This window comes from Canis lupus, chromosome 11, assembly GCF_003254725.2.
Source record: "Canis lupus dingo isolate Sandy chromosome 11, ASM325472v2, whole genome shotgun sequence".
Taxonomy (NCBI): Eukaryota; Metazoa; Chordata; class Mammalia; order Carnivora; family Canidae; genus Canis; species Canis lupus.
In genome coordinates, this window is record NC_064253.1 from 23363968 (window position 1) to 23386148 (window position 22181).

Consider the following 22181-nt stretch of genomic DNA (forward strand, 5'->3'; position numbering starts at 1 on the left):
GGAAATGTTTCTATGAATTGTTTTGTCAAGTCTGGGCATGAGCTGTGTGCATGTGTGCGTGTGTTTGTCTGGGGATGAGTGTGGAGGGTGGCTTGTATATGCCTTTCTAGGAGTTGGCCAAGAGATCCTACTTTAAGTAGCTTGAGGTAAGAACAGGATCGTTAGGGTTTTTTGATATTAATATGATTTTATTTGAAATGGAAGCCTGGTGAAGCTTAGTCACATTTCATTCATACATTTAATGTATGTAAAATATAAGTCCTGATCTTCGTTTAGCTTTGCTATCAGCCTTCCCCCCAAATCAGTTGATGGGAAATCCTGTTCTAGTAGTTGGGACTGACACCTTGGAATCATTGTTGACTCTTTTCTCACAGTCCCCATATCTCTTCCATCAGGAAACTTACTGTTCCTGATATGTATGTGAAGTTGTCTACTTACCATCCAACTGCCATCACTCTGGTCCAAGCCATTATCATCTCTTAACTAGCTGACTGCAACTCCGAACTGGGTCTCCCACTTTTACCCTTGCTGTTTATTCTCAACACATCAGCCAGAGTAATTCTTTAATAATGTTGGTCAGAAAATGTCATGTCTCCACTCAGAGCTCTCAAATGTGCCCTCATTGGACTTAGAGTTAAAGCCAGTGTCTTTATTTGCAGGTCTCTTACCTGTTTAACACCATTTCTTATTTCCCCCTCCTTGTTCACTTTATTCTCAGGTTACACTGGTCTTGCACTTACCAGCGTATCCCAGACATGCTCCCACCCTGGGACCTTTACATTGCCTGTTGCCTTTGCCTGCAGCGATTTTCTGGGATATCTACCTGGCTTGCTTCTACCTATTTGCTTAAAGTTTTGACTCAGTTGGTGCCTACTCACTTGAGGCCCAGCTCAGCCACTCTCTTTAAAATCACATCTCTCTTACCTTCCTCTGCTTAATTTTTCTCCGTAGCACTTTCTACCTGACAAACTATAATGATCACTTAATTACTGTCTTTTGTCTGTCTCCCTCCCCTGGAGTATAATGCTACATGAGGACAAAGGTTTTGGTCCCCTTTATATTCATGTGTATATTCCCACAATAATACCTCAAAAAATACACTTTTGAATGAATTACTTAAATAAATTTAACAGTTTTCTTAAAGATTACATTCTAGTGGGAGAGAGAAAAAAATCAAGTCCATTAGTAATTACACATTGGTTCAGAGAGTGAAGGAAATGAACATGGTATTGGATTAGAGATTGGGGGAAACTTACTTGATATAGGATTATGGGGTGATCAGGGAGGGTCTCTGGGATGATAGCTGAAGCCAAAGCCCAAATGCTAAGAGAGCTTGGAAATTAGCGGTTGGGGCTTGAGGAAAGTGATTCAGGCAGAGAATGGCATTTGTAGAATCTCTGAGGTACAAAAGACATTCCAGTATAGGAAGATAAATGCTTTTGAAAGATTAATTCTTAATAATATTTATCGGGAGCAGAAGGTATTTGCCCCTAGTTTCTCACTGATTTTTCTTAAATTTCAAGCCTCCAAATTTGTGTAATACCAGATACAGTGGAAAGAGTTCTTTTGAAATATGAATGTCTCTTGAAATGTAAATCCTCTCCTTAGTATGGATTTTAATATGGCTGAAGTGCAGCTGCACTTTGGTTTGAAATTTGTTTTTTCCCCTGACCGTATATGAAGTATGTTTGTTTTAAAAGGTACAGAATTATATGAAGCTGAAAGTGAGACATACCCCAATCCTTTAGCTAAGGTCCTTTTAGTAGCTTTTTATGCACATTACATTTCACTCATTAAAACAAATATTTCTTAAGCATATGTATCATGGAGCTTACAGTAATGAGTGAAAATAGCTATGGTTCCTCTCATTTTTATTCTTGCAGGCTTACAGTTTTGTGGGTGGACAATTAAATGTAAAAATACAGGTATGTTAAGTGCTACAAAGTAGAGGTATGTGATGCTTGCCATGAGAATGTATAATAGGGGAATTTCTCCTACCCAGCAGGGTCTAGGGAGGCTTCCCTGCTGAAGAAGGGATGCTAGAGCTGAACTAGAGTTAATATTTGTGTGTGTGTGTTTTGTAACGTGTTAGATTCTTTTGTAATGCATGATGTTTTTAAAATTTACCATGTTTTCATTTATAGCTGAGATACCCCTGCTTTTTTTGTGTTTCTGAAGTACTCTGCATTATTACCCAAGTGTGCAGTTTTATGGAAGAATTTCACGGAACTTAACACACAGGAATTTCTTAATCTTATCGTTATCCTTGTTTTCTTTCTAGCTCGGAAGTCATTTCTCCGAGAAATGACAAAACAGTTTAATGGAAGGGTTATATAGTCGGATCTTCATAAACCAGAGGTAGACTGTAAAAGGCCAAGGTGATAGCAGATAATCTGTTCATAGTTAAATTCTTAAGTACCTCCAGGTTTTGATATAAGAAGTAACACATATTCCTACCTGCTCAGATACTGACCTTCTGTGCTTGCTGTACATCTATTTTACTCTTTTATGTAATTATTTTTTTATTTTGAGAGAGTGAGGGCACACGTGTGAGTGGGGTGGGGGCAGGGCACAGTGTGGTGCAGAGGGAGAGAGAATCTGAAGCCCAGCGTGGAGCCCAACACAGAGTTTGAATTCACCACCCTGAGCCAGAATCAAGAGTCAGATGCTTAACTGGCTAAGCCACCCAGGTGCCCCCTTTTTTTGCTTTATTTTAATGCCCTGTCTTTGTTGGTTATCCTATGGAAACAAATCTGGAAGAAAATTTAGTGGTATGCTAACCAGCTTAGGAAGTTCTTCACAGCATCTTCTCTTTTTTCCATTACTCTTTAAGATCTTTGAGATTATGGATAGTGTTTTTTCAGCCTCAGTTCCTGGCTTATTAGACCCAATAAATTGTGAACAAATGAAACCTCTACTCTCATAGGTACAACTCACTTCTATTCATATGATCTTTCAAATCTACAGAGTCCTTCTCTCTTGAGCTCTAATTTCACATCTGCTTGGAGGTACATCAGTGCTTTCTCCCTTAGAGCCAGCCCTCCACCAATACTTTGTTGCCTCGCCTTGGCTGTAACTAGAATTGCCCTTTTTAGGTAAGTGGATTTCTTTACTTTATAGTTTTTAAACCATCACCTTTCTTGCTTGCCATTGTTTCTCTTATAGGTGGTCACCAAGTCCTCTTGTTTATTTGTAATGCCTGTCACATCTTCCTTTTCTGTCTCTATCTACTGCCATTGCTGTCCTGGTCTGTGTATCCCTGAGCTGGAGTGTCTTTCTATCATAGTTGAATTTCTACCATATTTTCTCTCTACCTTCTCTGCCCCCTTAATTAAGTCTCTTGGTCTTTTAACTTTTCGAACATTTCTTTCTGCTTAGAACTCAGCCCTGTGCATAGGGTTCTTTCCAACAGCCTGACTCTAGCCTCATATTCATTCTTCCCTGTTTAGTATCCATTCTATGGTGGTGCCTTTCCCTTTTGCTTCACAAACTGGGCAGTTGTCGTCTTCCTGCCTCATTTGGCTTAATGATACTTGATTTTCCTTATTTTTGTCCTTCATTACCAACTATATTAGAATTATAGATTGTCATATTCCTATTTTGATCTTGTGATAATTATTCCCAAAATTTGTACAAATATGTGCATTTATCTACATCTCATCCTTAAGGCTTTTCTTCACTTTGGTGCAGTGTGTGTGATTGGGGGTGAGGGAGGGACCTGGAGCTAGGCAGAGCTTTTTGTACACTGGCTAAGCCTTCCACTTTCTCACTAGCCATTTGCAGCCCAGTGATTTTTTTCTTCAGTCTTACTCAGAAGTATATGATCTTTTTACCTTTCACCACTGCCCTCCATTTCCAGTTATATTGAGATAATCCCTCTTCCTATCATTTTTATTTATGATCCTTCTAAAAAGATCTTAGTTTTTTTTTTTTAATTTTTTAAATTTATTTATGATAGTCACACAGAGAGAGAGAGAGAGAGAGAGAGAGAGAGAGGCAGAGACAGAGACACAGGCAGAGGGAGAAGTAGGCTCCATGCACCGGGAGCCCGATGTGGGATTCGATCCCGGGTCTCCAGGATCGCGCCCTGGGCCAAAGGCAGGCGCCAAACCGCTGCGTCACCCAGGGATCCCAAGATCTTAGTTTTAAAGTGTTTGATCACTACATTTAATTATATTCACTCAAACTGTAATATTGATGAGAATTAACTGGCTCAGCTTACACAGGTTGTCTGGTATATTTCCTAATGGGATTTTAGATTTGGGTGGGGGATTCTCTGGTTTTAAAGCTAGAAATAGAAATTCCCTGAAAGGTATCTTAGGCACTTTCAATTTAGTTTGTGTTTTTTGTTTTATTAACAAAACTTAATAATATTATTTATTAATAAAATAACTGTTTATTATTAATAAACAAAACTGTTTTATTATTTTTTTGTTTTATTAACTTGGTTAGCTCACTGTGCATTACTGTAGCAAGACTTGGCTTTTAAGGAAAAGATTCAGTTTGACACTTAGAATTGTAAAAGGTTGATTCAGTATGGCTGAAGTAAGAGAAAAAGAAAACAGAATTTGTCTTCTGTCCCTGATTATGCTATTGAAATAAGGCTTTAATATTTGTAAATAGATACTAAAAGGTTAAATAAATGTTAAATGTTATAAGTGAAGTTGCTTCGTAGGGATAATTATTGCAAAAGAAAATAATGCCAAAATTTAAGTTCTTTGAAGCGTCCTTGTTTTCTTAGGAAGTAAATATATCACCTTTAAAAAATAATAAATATGTATTCTTCCCAGTGGTATACTTTAGGGTAGGTTCACTGGATTAAATAGCCTAGGATGAGGCATGGCAGAGGCATGGATAGAATCTGCTCAGAAGCCAGGTTTTCATGTAGAGTACCGTATCACATATCTGGGCTGTCAAATGCATTTTCCTTTCTACTTAGAGGAGAGCACAGAGGTAAGCAGTAAGGAATCTGGGAAGAGCTATGAGGAATGAAGAAAGAAGAGTCAAAGGAATGAGAACAAAAGAGAAAGGAGAGCAACAGATACTGGTGGGAAGTGATGGGAAACATGAGAAGGGACATTGGGAGGACAAAAAGAAAAAGCTGCATTGTTTCCTTATTTCTTCTAATGTGTAGTTACATTTTTTTTCACCCAGTATACATCTCTGAAATTGGGATGTGTCTTAACATTTGATGGTATTTGCATGTTGGCTTTGGCCAGGTGGTACTTGTGGTGTAGTTGTCATTGTGTGGGCATAATCTTTGCCTTTCTGTTTATGTTGTCATTTCTTCCATTTAACACCCTTTGGGAAGATGAAGCAAACACCAGTTTCAGAACCTGCGCAGATGAGTGTCAGTGGCTTGTATGACAGTACTGGAGTAATACTGGAGTACTCTTTGGACTTACATTCTTGAGGGCAGAAGGATGATAGTGTGAAGAAAAATTTAATTTCTTATGAAAGCACTGTGTGAGAGTTTAACTTGCATCTTGTTCTTCCCTTAAGGTTAATACAGTAATGGTACCTTTTAAGTAGATGGCTTTGTATATTTGTTGAAATAAAGTAGCTCAGCTATATTTTTAAAATCCTCAGCCTGTTACCAAAGTGTTCATCATTATTACAATAGTAAGTACAGTACTGAGTATGCACCATGCCAGGCACTGAGTTTTTATCTCATTTAATTCTTAGAACTGGTATTTCTTAAATAAAATAGAAATAAAATAGAAAAAATAGAGGTTTAGTTGTAAATGTTAGATGCAGAATTTGAACCCAAGTTGATTAGAATTCAAATTTGGTTTTTACAAAGCATGTATTTTTTAAAAAACGATTTTATATATTCATGAGAGAGAGAGAAAGAGAGAGAGAGAGGCGCAGAGGCAGAGATACAGGCAGAGGGAGAAGCAGGCTCCATGCAGGGAGCCTGATGTGGGATTCGATCCCAGGCCTCCAGGATCATGCCCTGGGCTGAAGGCAGGTGCTAAACCGCTGAGCCACCGAGGGATCCCCCAACGCATATATTACAGATTAACTTTATTGTATATTCCTAGCCACTTCTTTAATTCTACCACCTATGTTTTAGCAAACTGTATTTAGTATTTACTCATCATAGTAGATAAAAAAATCAGATTTTGTAGATTTTTACCCACAATCGCTTTTATGCCTATGATAAAGCTACTTCATGCTTCTTGTCTTTCCACTTCCCCCATTCCAAAAAGGGCCATTCCCTGAATTTCTTTTTATTAAAAAAATTTTTTCCCCCCTGAATTTCTTTTAGTGCTCTATACACCCTTAGGGCATCTGCCATTCTCCATTGTGTATTGTAGCTAGGTATGGGCATATTTTATTTATTTATTTTTAAGATTTTATTTATTTATTCATGAGATACAGAGAGGCAGAGACATAGGCAGAGGGTGAAGCAGGCTCCCTACAGGGAGCCGGATGCGGGGACGCGATCCCAGAACCCTGGGATCCCCCCTGAGCCAAAGGCAGACACACTCAACCACTGAGCCACCTAGGTGCCCTGATACGGGCATATTTTAATTACCAATTTGTAATTCTTTTAGTTTGGGCCTGGAACTGATTGATCTTTTAGCTTCTGGCTTAGTGGTTTGCCCTTTTTTTTTAGATGCATTCAGTAAATGTGTGTTGTATAAGTAAGTCTGAGATTTAAGTTTAGCACTGCTTATATTTGTACCTCAGTAGTTTCTGAAAGCATTGTAGAAAGGGAGCACAGAGGACCAGATTAAACTGCCCAGCAATATATAACCTCTCAAGACTAAAGTTACTAAATATAGCCTTTAGGGACTTTTTTTTATTACTGGGATAAGTTTAGGGATACTATGGGAAAGAATTATGAATGGTTACACAGTCGGCTGACTGAACTGAGAATGGGTGTCTTAGTGTTTCTAAATTCGTTTTATATAGTAAAAGGCAAAAGGGGTATGAAAATTGAACCAACTTTTCTTTTTTTTTTTTTTTTTTTATTTTTATTTATTTTATTTTTTTTATTATTTTTTTTTTATTGGTGTTCAATTTACTAACATACAGAATACCCAGTGCCCGTCACCCATTCACTTCCACCCCCCGCCCTCCTCCCCTTCTACCACCCCTATGAACCAACTTTTCAATAAGAGATTCAAAATGAAACCTTTTGGTCCCTTAAAAAACCTAATCATACACTGATTTTCCAGAGGTATTGCATGTTTTCTTAGAGTTCACGTAACATGCTAATACACGCAAACTAGAAAAAGTATAGTATTTTAATCTATCTTTTTGTGGATGTATTGAGAAAAATCTTTCATGACCAAGGACTTAAGTGAATATAGTGAAATGAATCTATTGCTGTGTCCCATGCACTATGATACCCTTACTTCAGTGTGGATCAAGGTGTTATTTTGAATCTGATATATTCTCCAGGAAAGTTTACAGGAGAAAATTGATCATATGGGTATAATAAAACAGTTTTAATCCCAATATAACAATTTTATTTAGAAATCTAAATATTACATATTAGGAAGTGGATGAGTGAAATAGAGTTGAGTGTGTGTAATTGTGTGTGGTGTATACATATATGTGTATACAGACATATACACACATACTGTGTTTAGTGTGGCATATACACATATACACACACATACTGTGTTCTAGTGTTTAGTGTGGCAAAAATGTCCTAATGAACGTTGAAAGGCTTTGGAGTAAGACTACCATAATAAATGTAAATTTTTTTTACGATAGTAGTAAACAATCTTTCATACCTATTGACTTAGCTCAGTTGAGAGAAGAGAGGGTTAAAGTAGATGAAGAAGTTGATAAGATAGGTTGAGTAGTATAAAAAATCAGTTTGAAAATCAGCATATTGACAGGATTATTCTTAGTCTCTGAAACTGTATAATCTTTTGATAACAATGATTTGAATGTTTTGTTGAAACAAAAAATATGGAGAACAATAGAAAAGATCTTTAAGAGAAAGATATTCCTTGGTGAGAAGCTTTCTTTCTAGGAGGTACTGTGTACAATGTTTAGGAGTGTGGGTTCTGGAGCTGGACTGCTAGGATTCCATTCTTGCCTCTATTTCTTATCTATAGAAATAAGTCCTGTTTAATTTCCCCTTGCCTGTTCTCTCATCTGTAAAATGAGAATAATGGAATTTACCTGATACGACTCTTTTGAGATTTTAATGATTTTTGGTCTCTCAGTGTAAGTCCTTAACGGTGCTTGACATAGTGTTCAATAAATGGTAGTAGTTTATTACTATTACTGTCATTATCATCATCATCATCATCATCAAAGGAGCTGATTTTGAAAGGAAGCTGTTGAATCCTTGAAATAGCTACAGTCTTTTAAGAAAGCCAAATGTCCAAAATTCTATCTCTATAAGTAACTTTTTAAGATCATTCATGTGCTTTTGTCTGTTTAGTCAGTAGCAACGCAGCCCATGTCCTGTGCTTTTTACAGAGAATTTCCAGCACAGTACAGCAGCAGAGAGGTTCATAAGGATAACTAAGTCATCAGGAAAAGCTCATGTTATGTGTAGGTTTTCCTGAAATAATGATAATTGGTTCTAAAAAGCGCATTTAAAATGAAACTATTTAAAATTTGATCAGTATCTTAAACTGAACTATGAATAAAAGGTCTGATTGAGACTTTATTTTCAAAGATTAAAATTTTAGAAAAATATTAGGTTATAACTGTAAACATGTATTCTTACAGTGAATAAAGCATGAATCAAGTTTGATGGATAGGATTATTTAAAAAAATTTTTTTGGTGGGGACTCCTGGGTGGCTCAGTGGTTGAGCATCTGTCTGCCTTCAGCTCAGGTGGGGTGATCCCGGGGTCCTGGGATTGAGTTTCACACTGCTCCTTGCAGGGAGTCTGCTTCTCCCTCTGCCTGTGTCTCTGCCTCTCTCTGTGTGTCTCTCATGGATGGATAAATAAAATCTTAAAAATTTTTTTTTTTTTTTTTTTTTTTAAGAGAGAGCATGGTGGGGAGGGGGGTGGCAAGACAGAAGGAGAATACTAAAGCAGGCAGGCTCCATGCACAGTGCAGACCGATGCGGGGCTCTATCTCAGGACCTCAAGATTATGACCTGAGCCAAAATCAAGAGCCAGATGCCCAACCGCCTGAGCCACCCAGGCATCCTATTAGGTGTAATTTTTCTCACAATAACTTATTAGTGTGATAGGGCATTCTTTATATTTGTCACTTATGCTACATAAAGAGCATTTACATTTTTTTTTACAAAAATATCCATTAACAAAATACACATTGATTTTATTTACTAAGGACAACTTTTAATCCTTTGATAGTGAAGCTATTCTCTTTCCACAAAGAGAGGCTTGCTTGATGTAACTGTAAAATCGTCAGTTTCCCAGGCTAATTGTTCCTCATCAGTGCAAACTCACCGCAGGAGTACTGTCCTTCTTGGCCATATTACATCACTCCCATGGGTCTCTTGGAGGCAAAGGCAACAGCACATCTGATGCTTATGCTGCTTGCTGTGCCGTGAGTGATAAAAGTCCTTTGTCTCTGGCTCAGGAGTTTCCTGGCCCTTGTCAGCCTTCCTGAAACAGTTAACATTAATTTACTTGGTTGTGGGGCTGGTAGGGTAAAATTAAATCCCATGCCCTACATTGTTGGGCATTATTTTAACAAACTTTTTGAAATCTCATATTTTGCAAACTTTGCACTTTCACTGGTGGTTTATTAGCCATTATGGTGAGGGAGATGGTAGTGACTGGGAACCAGTTTTCTAAGTGATTAGTTCACTAACAAATTTTTTAAATACTTTTTTTGGTAAATCTTATGTGCATAGCTCAGTGAAATTTTACATGTTTGCATCTGTGTCATCATCATCCAAATCAAGTTGTAGAATATTTCTTTATCCCCAGAACTCTCTCTCTTACCCTCACTTAGTAACCTTCTTGTCTCTGATGACATAGGTTAGTTTTGCCTGTTTTTGAGAAGAAATGATATAATGTGTGATCTTTTATATCTGACTTCTTCATTATATCTATGTGATATCATGTCTATGTGATTCATCCATGTTTTTCATATGTTCTTTGTCATTGCTGTGAAGAATTTGAATTTGTTGCTATGATTTATTGGCCCACTCCACCGTTGGTGGATATTTGGGGCTAGTGAAAATAAAGTTGCTTTGAACATGTACTTGACTTTTGGCGGCAATAGCATTTGTTTTTGTTGGATATATACCTAGGGATGAAATTGCTGGGTCATAGGGATTTATGTGTAATATGGCGTGATATTTCACTGGTTTCTTAAAATTTTTTTTTCTGATAACTAATGTTGAGGCCATTTTACCATCTAATGGCCATTGTGATATTTTCTTATGTGAAATGCTCTATCAATGCTTGTTCATCAGTAAATTTTTGGAATGAATTTTGCTCCCTTTTTTTAACTTTGTTAGATAAGACTTAGATAACGAGTCCTCAGATTACTTGCACATACAACTTACTTAGTTTGCAAAGTTGTAAAATACTTTTGGAGAGAGTATCATGAGAGGTTTCTAAAATTTCTAATCATTCAATATTTAAAGAGTTGAGTACGTGGTTTGTCCCTACTCCTTTCCCAGTACTAGATTTAACTAATATTTAATAATTGACTCTTAGGTTTTTGGAATCTGACACCTAATCTTTTTTCTGAAACCAGTCTCTTGGAGTTGGACTAATGACATCCTCATTAACCAGTCATTGGCCTTTTCTTTGTTCACATTATTTTTAAACTTTATCTTGTGTTTGAAATTCTGCAGTACCATTGCATCTAATCCTAAACTCCTCCTTTTAACAATACTTCATTGGTAACTTCTTCCTTTTCCCTACCAGTGTTCCCTAATGCACAGCTGTTAACATACCACCCTTCTCTTTCTGCTGAAAACCTATTTTTTATTACTGTTTCAGCTCTTTGTGTGAAATCTTAAATCTTTCTCATTTTTTCCTTGCTAAACCTGTGTCTCCACTCATGACCCTTTTCCAGTAGAGTTAACCGTCTTCCCTACTGACTAAACAACTTTCTGAGTGACCTTAATTCTGCTAATGGAGTTATCATTATCTTAGTCACCTGGGTTAAAATTTGAAGTTATTTTTAATTTCAAGGTACAGTTGATAGAAAAATCAATGGCTGTTCATTAAACATTCCTTTAGTATGTGGTAGAATGCATGGAGTGGTGCCAGGTGCTGAAGGCTTCCTCCTGGAAGGATTTTGTACTCCTTTTGGGAAGTTAAGATCTGTTCTTATCACTGTCTTATTAATTTTTATGATACTCAATGACCGTAGCCTCTTTAGAGTTGGGTGATGAAGGAATTATTCACCAAATGAATTGGTCTTGAGCTTTTCCTTGAGGATGACTGAGATTTCTCTAGGAAGACCCAGATGGGCAGAAGTATAGGAATTTGGGTTGGACCAGAAAGTGTGTATAAGTGGTATAGTGATGGGTATGTTAGGTTGGTACTAGATCCAGCCTTTTTGTTTTGTTTTGTTTTTGTTTTTAAGAGAGCGATTGGTGAGAAGTAGAGGGAGTAGGGGAGAGAATCTTTTTTTTTTTTTTCAAAGTTTATTTTAAAAGATTTTTTATTTATTTATTCATGAGAGACACGCACAGAGAGGCAGAGACCCAGGCAGAGGGAGAAGCAGGCTCCATGCAGGGAGCCTGACGTGGGACTCTATCCCGGGTCTCCAGGATCATGCCCTGGGCTGAGGGTGGCGCTAAACTGCTGAGCCACCTGGGCTGCCCCAGGAGAGAGAGAATCTTAAGTAGGTTCCAAGGCCAGAAGAGCCCAGTGTAGGGCTTGATGCCACAACCCTGAGATCAGGATGTGAGCCAAAGTCCAGAATTGGACGTTTAACTGACCCACCTAGGTGCTAAATCCAGCCATATTTTGAGTCTTGATTCTTCTTCCCTTCATTTTTTAAAAAATTTTTCTTTTTTTTCTTCTTCCCTTCAATACTAATGATATAATTAATGTTCAGATAGCACTTTTTAGGGCAGCCCGGGTGGCTCAGCGGTTTAGCACCGCCTTCAGTCCAGGGCGTGATCCTGGAGACCCAGGATTGAGTCCCATGTCGGGCTCCCTGCATGGAGCCTGCTTCTCCCTCTGCCTGTGTCTCTGCCTCTCTCTCTCTGTTTCTCATTAATAAATAAATAAAAATCTTTAAAAAACACTTTTTAGTGTATAAAGCATATATTATGTGTGTGTACACATGTGCATGCATATTTTATTGTTTTTAAAGGTTTTATTTATTTTAGAGAGAGTGCACACGCATGCAAGCAAGCAGTGGGAGAGGTGCAGAGGGAGAGGGAAAGAGAATAAGCAGGCTGCATGCTCAGCGCAGACCCCAACACAGAGATCTGTCCCATGATTCTAAGATCATGACCTGAGCCAAAACCAAGAGTTGATTGCTTAACCGATTGAGCCACCCAGGTGTCCCAAAATATTTTATTACTTCAACATTTCAGTCACTTAGGAACCATCATCCCTTTTTTATGGAAGAGTTGGTAGACTTAGAAACAGTGATACCTGGTTCATGGTCTTATAAAGGACAGAATCTGATCATATTCTGTTTTCATCATATACTTTTTAAAAATTAAAAATTGTGAATATTTTGGGTTATGAAATATTTTAACAGTAGAGAATATAATATCTAATGACTTGCTAAATTTTTTTAAAATCTGGTTTTAAAAGAAACACAGCTGAAGCTTTTCCATTCTTCATACTTCTTTCCTTTTAGCAGTGGCAACTAGTATTCATTGTCCTGAGATTGGTGTATCATTTTTATTTATGCTTTTATTCTCTTACCAAATCTGTGTGTACCCGTAAGTACAAGATTTTGTTTTAACTTTTATACAGTTGCTCTGATAAAAAGGAATGTATATTCTTCCAACTTGTTTTTCTTTAGCTCACTACTTGCTTGCTCACTTAATAAATAGGCACTGTTTTCAGTCCAGGGGAATTTGATGAGGGATAAGGAACATGAAGCTACCTGCCTACTAATGTTTCACTGAGGAAGACATATAATAAGTAAATAACATTGATGGGTTGATCAGGTTAGGATAAATACCATGAAAGAAAAGTAAACAGGATCAGGCAGTAGAGAATGATGATGGGAGTGTGATAGTGATGTATGCTATTTTAGATAAAATGGCCAGGGAAGTCCTTTTTCAAGGAGTGACATTTGAGCAGCTGAATTAATTGAAAGAGTAAGCATGTTAAATAAGATCAGAGAGAATCAGGGGAGGAAACATCAAGTGCAGAGGCCTTGGGGTAGAAATGACCTGGGAGCACTTGAGAAATGGAAGGAAGTCAAGACTGGTTAAGTGCAAAGTTAGGTAGGAGAATGGTCAAAAATGACTTTGGAGGAGAGACCAAAGACCAGATCATATAGACCCTATAAAGTGACGTTAAGGAATTTGGATACCGAGTATATTGGGAAGCCACTGAATAACTTTTGAGCAGAGGAATGACATAGTTTGACATACTTTTAAGATTACTTTTATACTAGAATTCTGTACAGTAGAAAAGAATCCGTGGAAGCACTTTCTGTATTGGAATGGGAAGATCTTGAAGATACACTGTTTATATATTTGTACCTTTTTCCTTTTAGAATACCTTTTTCTTTTTAGAATACCTTTTTCTTTTAGAATACCACTGTTTGTTTCTTTATTTTTAAAAATTTTATTTATTTATTCATGAGAGACACAGAGAGAGGCAGAGACACAGGCAGAGGGAGAAGCAGGCTCCATGCAGGGAGCCCGATGTGGGACTGGATCCTGGGACTCCAGGATCACGCCCTGGGCCGAAGGCAGAATACCACTGTTCATGTAAAAAAAAAAAAAAAAAGCTTTACGTATATATTTGTGTTAAATTTCTCTGTAAGGACATGAAAGACAATTGCAAAAGATTACCTGTGAGAAGGGGAATTGATTGATAATGGGGAGAAAAATGGGAAAGGAAACTGAGTACTCTATATTTCTTTATACGTCCAGAAAATTTTTAAAAATCGTACAGAAGTGTGTATACATCTTAGGTTTCCCACCAGCTGAATTTTCACAAACTGGGCTCACCCATATAATCACCCATAGGAGAAGCAGAACTTTGCCAGAATGGCAGAAACTCAGGGTTCCTTCTAGTTAATATCCTTCCTTTCAAAGGGAAATCACCATCCTGACCTCTAACATAGCATGCGTTAGTTTTGCCTCTGTATCATACCAGCACTTGTAAGTCTGTTTTACTTACCACAATTTTAGATTTACTATTTTTATTTTGTATTATGCAAGTAATGCATTAGTAGATTCCCTTTGTGAAAAGGTTAAAACAATACAGAAATATATAAAAGAAAGCAGAAGGACCCCTTTCTCCTGCCATTTCCCTATTCCATGCCTCTTCCCAAAGGTAACTGCAATGGTTAATTTAGGGTATCCCTTCTAGTCCTTGTTTGTTTACTTGCACAAATAATTTTTCCCTTTTTTTGATTAATACATAATATGGTTAGTACTTGATGATGATGGTAGTGAGACTAGTAATTAACATTTATTAAACACTGTCTAGTAGTTAACTACAGTCTAGTGTTTGGTCTTCAAGCTTCTCTCCTCATGATGTCTCCTTCCTCAACTTAATCTCCCTGTTATTCATATATTGTCTCTCCCACATATCTGCACTACCCCCCTCTGGCCTCCATTAAGTTCCAGTGTTACTAAGTAAGGATTAGCCAGACCTGTCTACTTTCTATTTTAGGAAATGGCTGTGTTCATGTCTATCCACACATTTTATTGTTTGTTTGTGTCCCTATGCCTTTGAAATTTCTCCTCTTAGACAGTGGAGGATATTTTGGTTTACTTTGTTACCTTTACTGGCTGGCCCAGATGGCTTTTATCCTATACCCTTGATGTAGCTACAGCTGAGTTCAGCCCTTCTTAAAGTTTGTTTATAACATAACATTTTATAGTTTGTGACCTGTTACTGACAAGCTTTCAGTCTTTCCTTGAATTTCTTTAGTTTAATGTAGCTAATTTTGCCTACCTGGCAGAAATTATCCCATGTAGGATTGAGGAAGTCTGTCCACACAGGAGGAATATTCCTTTACTTCTGTGCACCTTTGCCCCCATGGTTCTAGGTTCTAGCCATGGTTCATAGCAATCTGGATAGACAGCTGGTTGATCAGCATCTAGAACAATGCTTGGCGCTTACTATAGCTCAGTTAAGTATATATTGAATGAATGAATCAATTGGCTCTTAAGATGAAACATAACTTGGTGTGACTTTTTTTTAAGCACTGTCATGGCAGTTCACAATGTATGGCACATAACAAGCAATCAGTTATTTATTTTTTTGCAATCAGTTATTATTTCTTGAATTTAACTCAGTTTTATTTTATGTTTACCTGGGTTTTAATTGAACACATGCATTCTTTTTCTGAGAAGATGGTCTTTGATGCTACAGTTTGCTAGAACTTGTCAAAGGCAGAGCTGCAGCATTATTTGCAATAGGCACAAGAAAGGAAACCTCTTTTGTTACTGGCATCCTTTTCCCAAACATTACTCCTGCTAAATATTTCACTAGCTGCTTATTGTCTATCGTTGGCTGTGTAGTGGACCACAGGGAATTGTACCCACTCCTATCAGTGCAGTGCCACTGCATATCATTCCCTCTTATCATCTCCAAGAGTTTCGCAAGGGTGCAGAGGGGTGGTCTGCCTAGAGAAGATTCCTTAACATGCATAGGCAATAAGAATTACAAAATTATAAACTCCTTTTCTGGGTTAAACTTTGAATTTATTCTCTTTAAATCTATTCGGCATTCTTAGTTTTATTTTATTTTATTTTATTTTATTTTATTTATTTATGATAATCACAGAGAGAGAGAGAGAGAGAGAGGCAGAGTCACAGGCAGAGGGAGAAGCAGGCTCCATGCACCGGGAGCCTGAAGTGGGATTCGATCCCGGGTCTCCAGGATCGCGCCCTGGGCTAAAGGCAGGCGCCAAACCGCTGCGCCACCCAGGGATCCCGGCATTCTTAGTTTTAAACATAGATAGTTCCCGTTTTTCTGGCAATTACGTGTGTTACAATTTATTTGAGGATTTGTTACCTCTTATGAAAAAAATAATATAAAATTTGATAAAATTTGCATCTAATAATGGGATTTCAATAGTACTATGGCTCTTGCCCAAACAATACAAGTCTGTGAAACACTTTATAGAGGATAGTGACCTTAGGGAAGAGTTAGATTTTTGAAAACTTTTGTTGACATTAGAACACACTGTGTTTAAAATTGACATGGCATGTGACATGGGTTTTAGTGAAGAGAAGTACTTCAGAATCAAACCTTAGAAAGGCGTTTGGGGGCTTTATGGTCTAAGGAAAGGAAGTAAAAGTCTAGAGGTTTATTTGTTTGGATAGTATATAGGAAGTAGAGCAATCTGTTTTTGCTTTTGGTTATTGTTTGGCATTGCCTGTGAGATACTTGTTCCTATTATGAAGAAAGGAAGTGAGTGGTCACAGGACTTTAGGGAAAATTTCTCTTTCTAGACTTAGGTTTTTTTTTGTTTTATTTTGTAATGTTTTTCTGCTCTTATTTAAAAATAACATACTTTTCATTTAGATTGACTTAGCTCTATGTTAATTACAATCCTTGACGTAAGGGATCTTACCCTTTTCCCTCTTTCTCTTTCAGGACTTGAACCAATGAAAGAATCTTATGGCACTTATGAAGATAAATGTCACTCCTCCCTTTTTAATTGGAACTTCTGCTTAGAACCTGTATGTGACTTTTCATCCGTGAGCTGTTCTTTGAGTGGCCACTGACTTTGAGTTGCAGGAAGGTCTCTGAAGAATTATATCAAATGACGTCAATGGCCAGCTTGTTTTCCTTTACTAGTCCAGCAGTAAAGCGATTGTTGGGCTGGAAACAAGGTGATGAAGAGGAGAAATGGGCGGAAAAGGCAGTTGATGCTTTGGTGAAAAAGCTCAAAAAGAAAAAGGGTGCCATGGAAGAACTGGAGAAAGCCTTGAGCAGTCCAGGACAGCCGAGCAAATGTGTCACTATTCCCAGATCTTTAGATGGACGCCTGCAGGTTTCCCACAGAAAAGGCTTACCCCATGTTATATATTGCCGTGTTTGGCGCTGGCCTGATTTGCAGAGTCATCATGAGCTCAAGCCATTGGATATTTGTGAATTTCCTTTTGGATCTAAGCAGAAAGAAGTTTGTATCAACCCATACCACTATAAGAGAGTGGAGAGTCCAGGTAGGTTTTACCTTGAGAAGAATTACAAAAACTTGTCTCCTTCTGATTTACATTTCAGTGGACTTAGTAATTAAAAGGCTGTATTAGCCTTGTGTTTCCTTCAAGATTTTAATCTTGGAAGAAGTAGTGGATTTTGAGTTTAGCTCTTTATATATAAATACAATAGCTCCCAAGTAGTTAGTTCTAATTCATGTTTGATGTAAACAGTCAGTCATGTGTACATGAGTCAGAGTCCATCATACATGTGCTCTGCCTTCCTGTGGATGACGTGTCTCTCTTTTGTTTGAAACCTAAGCTCCATGTGTGTATTACATCCCACTCCTTTTTGTCTACTCAGGAAGTCTGTTCATACAGGTGTCACCCCTCTCCCCAGTATTACATTTTCCCTCTCTATTCGATTATTTCTGTCAGCACATGAGCATGTCATGCTACTGCCCATCCTAAAACAGAAGTTAAAAAAGAGTTCTAGTTTCGACTCCATTGTTTTTATCTTCACGTTACTTTCCTCCTGTTCTTTCTGGACACCTTCCACTTGGTCTCTCTCTCCTAGCATTTGACTTGTCAAGGTCACTGATGACTGCCTCCTTCTAGAGGAGGGGTCATTCTCAGCCCTCATCTTACTTGCCTTCTCAGTGTCATTTGAGACACTCACTCTCCTTCCCTCCTACTCACAACTTTTTCTTTATTGGCTTCTGAAACGCAACACTCTTCTGGTTCTCCTTCTTCACTGGCTGTTTTTGTTTAGCCTCTATTGGCTTATTTTCCTGTTTTCACATGACTCCGTCCCTAGACCTTTTCTACATCCATAGTTTTCCTCTGTGGGTGCTCATACTGTCACATGTCCTAAAACTGTAAGCTTGTGCTCACATTTTGAACTCCAGAGTGAACTTCCCCTTTGAGTTTTAGACTTCTTTATTCCCAGATTCAGTTGCCCACATGACATCTCTACTTGAATGTCTCATAAACATGTCAGATTTAATATGTCTAAGTAGGACTTTTGATTCCTCCCCCAGTCCTTTTTTCCTGTAGTTTTCCCTGTTGAAGTAAATGGCACCAGCATTCATGTAATTGCTACCTAGAAGTCATCTTTTATTTCTCTTTGAAGTCCTGATTTGAGCTATGAGCAAATGCTGCTTGCTCTACCTTCAAAATGTATCTTGATGTCCCCTTTTACCATCTCTAACACAACTATCCTAGTATAGACCGTCATCATCTTTCATCTTAAATAGTGCCCTGATTGGTCTCTCTGCCTCTTCTCTTTCCCGCCAACCCATTCTGTTTTCTGCACAGCAGCCAGAGTGGTCTTTAGAGAATATCAAATCATGGGTGTGCCTGGGTGGCTTAGTTGGTTAAACATCCGATGCTTGGTTTCGGCTCAGGTCATGGTCTTGGGGTTGTGAAATTGAGCCCCCATATCGGGCTCCATGCTCAGCAGGGAGTCTGCTTGAGATTCTCTCTGTCTAAAATAAATAAGCCTTTAAAAAAAAAAAAAAGAAGATAGCAAATCACATCTGTGCCTGCTCAAAACATTTGTCACACTTAGATTTCCACAAGACCCTATATAACCTCTCTTCAAACTTCCTCTTTTCCATAGACTTGCCCTACTACTGCATCTAGATTTTTTTTTTCTCTCAATTCTGCTTACTCTCCTGCCTGATCTTGTCATGGCATATTTTCTCACTCCGTTAGTCCTTGCTCAAATACCCCCATCTACTTGATGCTAGATATGATGTGTTAGATATTTATTTTATTTATTAATTGGTATAAGCAGAAACTTAGTCTGTCTCATTCTGTACTGCATCACCAGTGCCTAGAATAGTAGTATTACCTGGCTCTTAGTATATGGTGCACAGTAAATATATTTTTTAATTTTTATTTTATTTTTTTAAGATTTATTTATTTATTCATGATAGAGAGAGAGGCAGAGACACAGGCAAAGGGAGAAGCAGGCTCCCTGCCGGGAGCCCGACGCGGAACTCAACCCCAGGACTCCAGGATCGCGCCCTGGGCCAAAGGCAGGCGCCAAACCTCTGCGCCACCGGGGCTGCCCCCCTAAATATATTTTTTTAATGAATGAATCGTATAAGCGGAGATACTAATTGGATGCATTAGCTATCTTTTGTTGCATTACAGGTTAACTAAGTGGCTTAATACACATTTATTATCTCACAGTTTCTTTGAGCCAGGAGTCCAGACATGGCTTAACTTGAGTCCTTCTTAGGCTATATTTAAGATGTTGGTCAGGGCTTAGGTCTCATATAAGGCTCAGCTGAAGAAGGATCTGCTTCCCACCTCATGTGATTATTGATGGGGTTCAGTTCCTTGTGGGCTGTTGGACTCTTCTTGATGGTTGTTGACTAGTGGCTGCTTTTATTTGTTTGACACCTTTTTCATAGGTAGCTCACATTCATGGCGGGCTTACTTCTTTAAAGACGGTAAGAAGAGAGAAGGTCTTGGCAGAAGGGCATTATATTCTTTTACCATGTCATCACATACATTCTATCAACTTTGCCATATTCTGTTGGTTAGTAGCAAATCAGAGATAATAACATAAAGGACGAGGATTATGCAAGGGTGAATATCAAGAGTTGGGAATCATGGTGGCCACAGAGGATGTCTACCATGCTGGATTTCACATGGAGATAATAAGCCTGGTATGGTAAAAAAAAAAGCTCTGGAAATAACATTAGGTATGGAAACTAGGTAAGGGAACAGCAGTGATGGTGCTGTTAGGGATAAAAGACCTATGCATGAAATTTTAGTATATCACGGTTAAAAAAAGATTCTGAAAGCTCCCAGAGAGAAAAAAAAAACAGGACATATACAAAGGACTGGAAGTGAGAACATTGGCTTTCTCAAAGCAGTTCTGGATTCTAGAAGACAATGAAGCAGTACCCCTAAAATTCAGAAGAAGTTGTTTATGCTGGAATCTGTCTGCAGACAAACAAAAGACAGATATTTTCATATATGCAAGGACTAAAAATTTATCTTCCTTTTACCCTTCTTAAGAAATAGCACATTAAAAAAAAAAAATAGCACATTAGGTCAAGGAAATGGGGTCCAACAGGAGAGAAGAGAAAGGAAGTCTAAGGACTTGAGATCCGTAGGAGACTTAAGGAGTACCAGTCTAGATCATAGAAGGATGAAGAGGTCAGAAAATGAGTTAATAGATAATTTGTTTATTTGTGGCATGTGGAAAATAGTATTGATAGAAACTTAACAGATCTTTTAGACTTCTAGAAATATTAGTGGTATGTACTTAAGATTAAGCAAATGAAGCAACAAGTCAATAATCAGCTTTACTTAAAGCACTGTTCAAAAAAATATAATCATAGTACATACTTGGCTCAGGAATGAATATTTGTACATATAATAAACACCAGCTGTTGATTTAGCCAACATTTTTTATGTAGCTTTATTGAGGGGAATGGGAATGGGAGTGGGGTAGAATGATATAAGGAAAAAATTACTTAATTTGCCACAATAGCAAATTGGCAAATGATGCCTTGGCAAATTAATAACAACAACATAAGCATATTATTTAGCGTTGCGCAAAGTAAATGTTCGAAGAGATGGCTAAGAGTTTAAATTTGTTGTTTCTGGAAGCAGTATGAGAGGAGCCTTAGGTTGCTGTATTTGCTCTCTCTTACAGCATGTCTTTTTAAACTGTATTTTGGAGGAAAATATTGTTAAAGTGAATATAAACAATAGAGAGAAGTCAGTGATTTTAGCTCTGCTTCTAAAAAGTAAAGGAATCCTTACTGGATTGAATTCCTCAGTAGTTATTTCACTAAGTCTTTCAGCTTGCTAGCCAGCTAAACATAGAAATTCTTGCTGTCTAATGTCCTACTCTCTAATGGCAGCTGTCCCATCATTCTGTAAAGGGAACAGCAGTTAGTAATATACAGTAGAACGAAACAATTGTAGTCAAATGTTAACCACATAATTACAACACAGATTGACTACAGAGGAAAGAGACAAAAACCAGTATGAATACTGATTTTTATAGAGCCTCTCATTACTCAGGTATATCCCTAGTTCTGGGAGGGGAAGTATGACCTAGTTAGCTTAAAAACAGTTTGATTTAGTTGCTGCTGAATGATGTCAAAATGAGATTTTTGGAAGCAAAATTAAATTGACAAATATGGGAAAGTTTTGAAAAAAATGAACTGATACAGTAAGAGTTTAAAGAAATCAGGTTTGTTTGGATTTTATAGGGAAAAGTAGTCCGACATTTCTGTGATGGGTCATTTGGGTCTTCAGAGAACGTGAATAGTTGAATAAGAACCTTTAAAAAATATATATATCTCAAAATATTTAGGCTTTGTTGGATGCATTTTCATTATCATGTTTATAAAACTGATTGTTTTTTAAAGATTTTATTTATTTATTCATGAGAGACACAGGGAGAGAGAGAGGCAGAGACACAGGCAGAGGGAGAAACAGGCTCCATGCAGGGAGCCAGATCTGGGACTCGATCCCGGGTCTCCAGGACCACACCCTGGGCTGAAGGCGGCGCTAAACTTCTGAGCCACCCAGACTGCCCTAAAACTGATTTTGAATGGAGGACTTCTATGTAGGAAATGTTACTATTTTCACTAGGGAAAACTGAACTTGAACAAGAAAACTTGTTCTTCTTTATGAAGAACATAAAATGTGAAATCTTTCAAACTAAGAAAGATGAAATGTTCAAAATTGAAACACAGAGGCCTTCAGGCATCTTTATAGCTGACCTCAGTATCACACTCTGATCTTAGCTCCTAGGTCAGTGCTCAGTCCAAGCAGCTATGCTTTCTTCTCTCCCTCCTAGTCTCCCCAGTTTCTTCTCTACTATCCCTGCACCTGGCACTCCCTGTTCTTTAATGGTAATCGGATGTTACCTTTTCCACAGCATTTTGTGTGATTCTTGCTAGCTGGAAATGCTCACCTCT

The 22181-nt window shown here is 37.8% G+C and overlaps 1 protein-coding gene across 4 annotated transcripts in view; it reads left to right on the forward strand.

Moving 5' to 3' along the window:
- SMAD5 (SMAD family member 5) overlaps positions 1 to 22181 on the forward strand; it is a 55104-nt gene that overhangs the window by 5914 nt on the left and 27009 nt on the right. For all 4 annotated transcript variants that reach the window (XM_025432037.3, XM_025432039.3, XM_025432038.3 and 1 more), the window contains one exon: positions 16679 to 17250. In XM_025432037.3, coding sequence (XP_025287822.1) covers positions 16848 to 17250 — 403 coding nt within the window. In that variant the 5' untranslated portion in view covers positions 16679 to 16847. The remainder of the gene's footprint in view (positions 1 to 16678; positions 17251 to 22181) is intronic.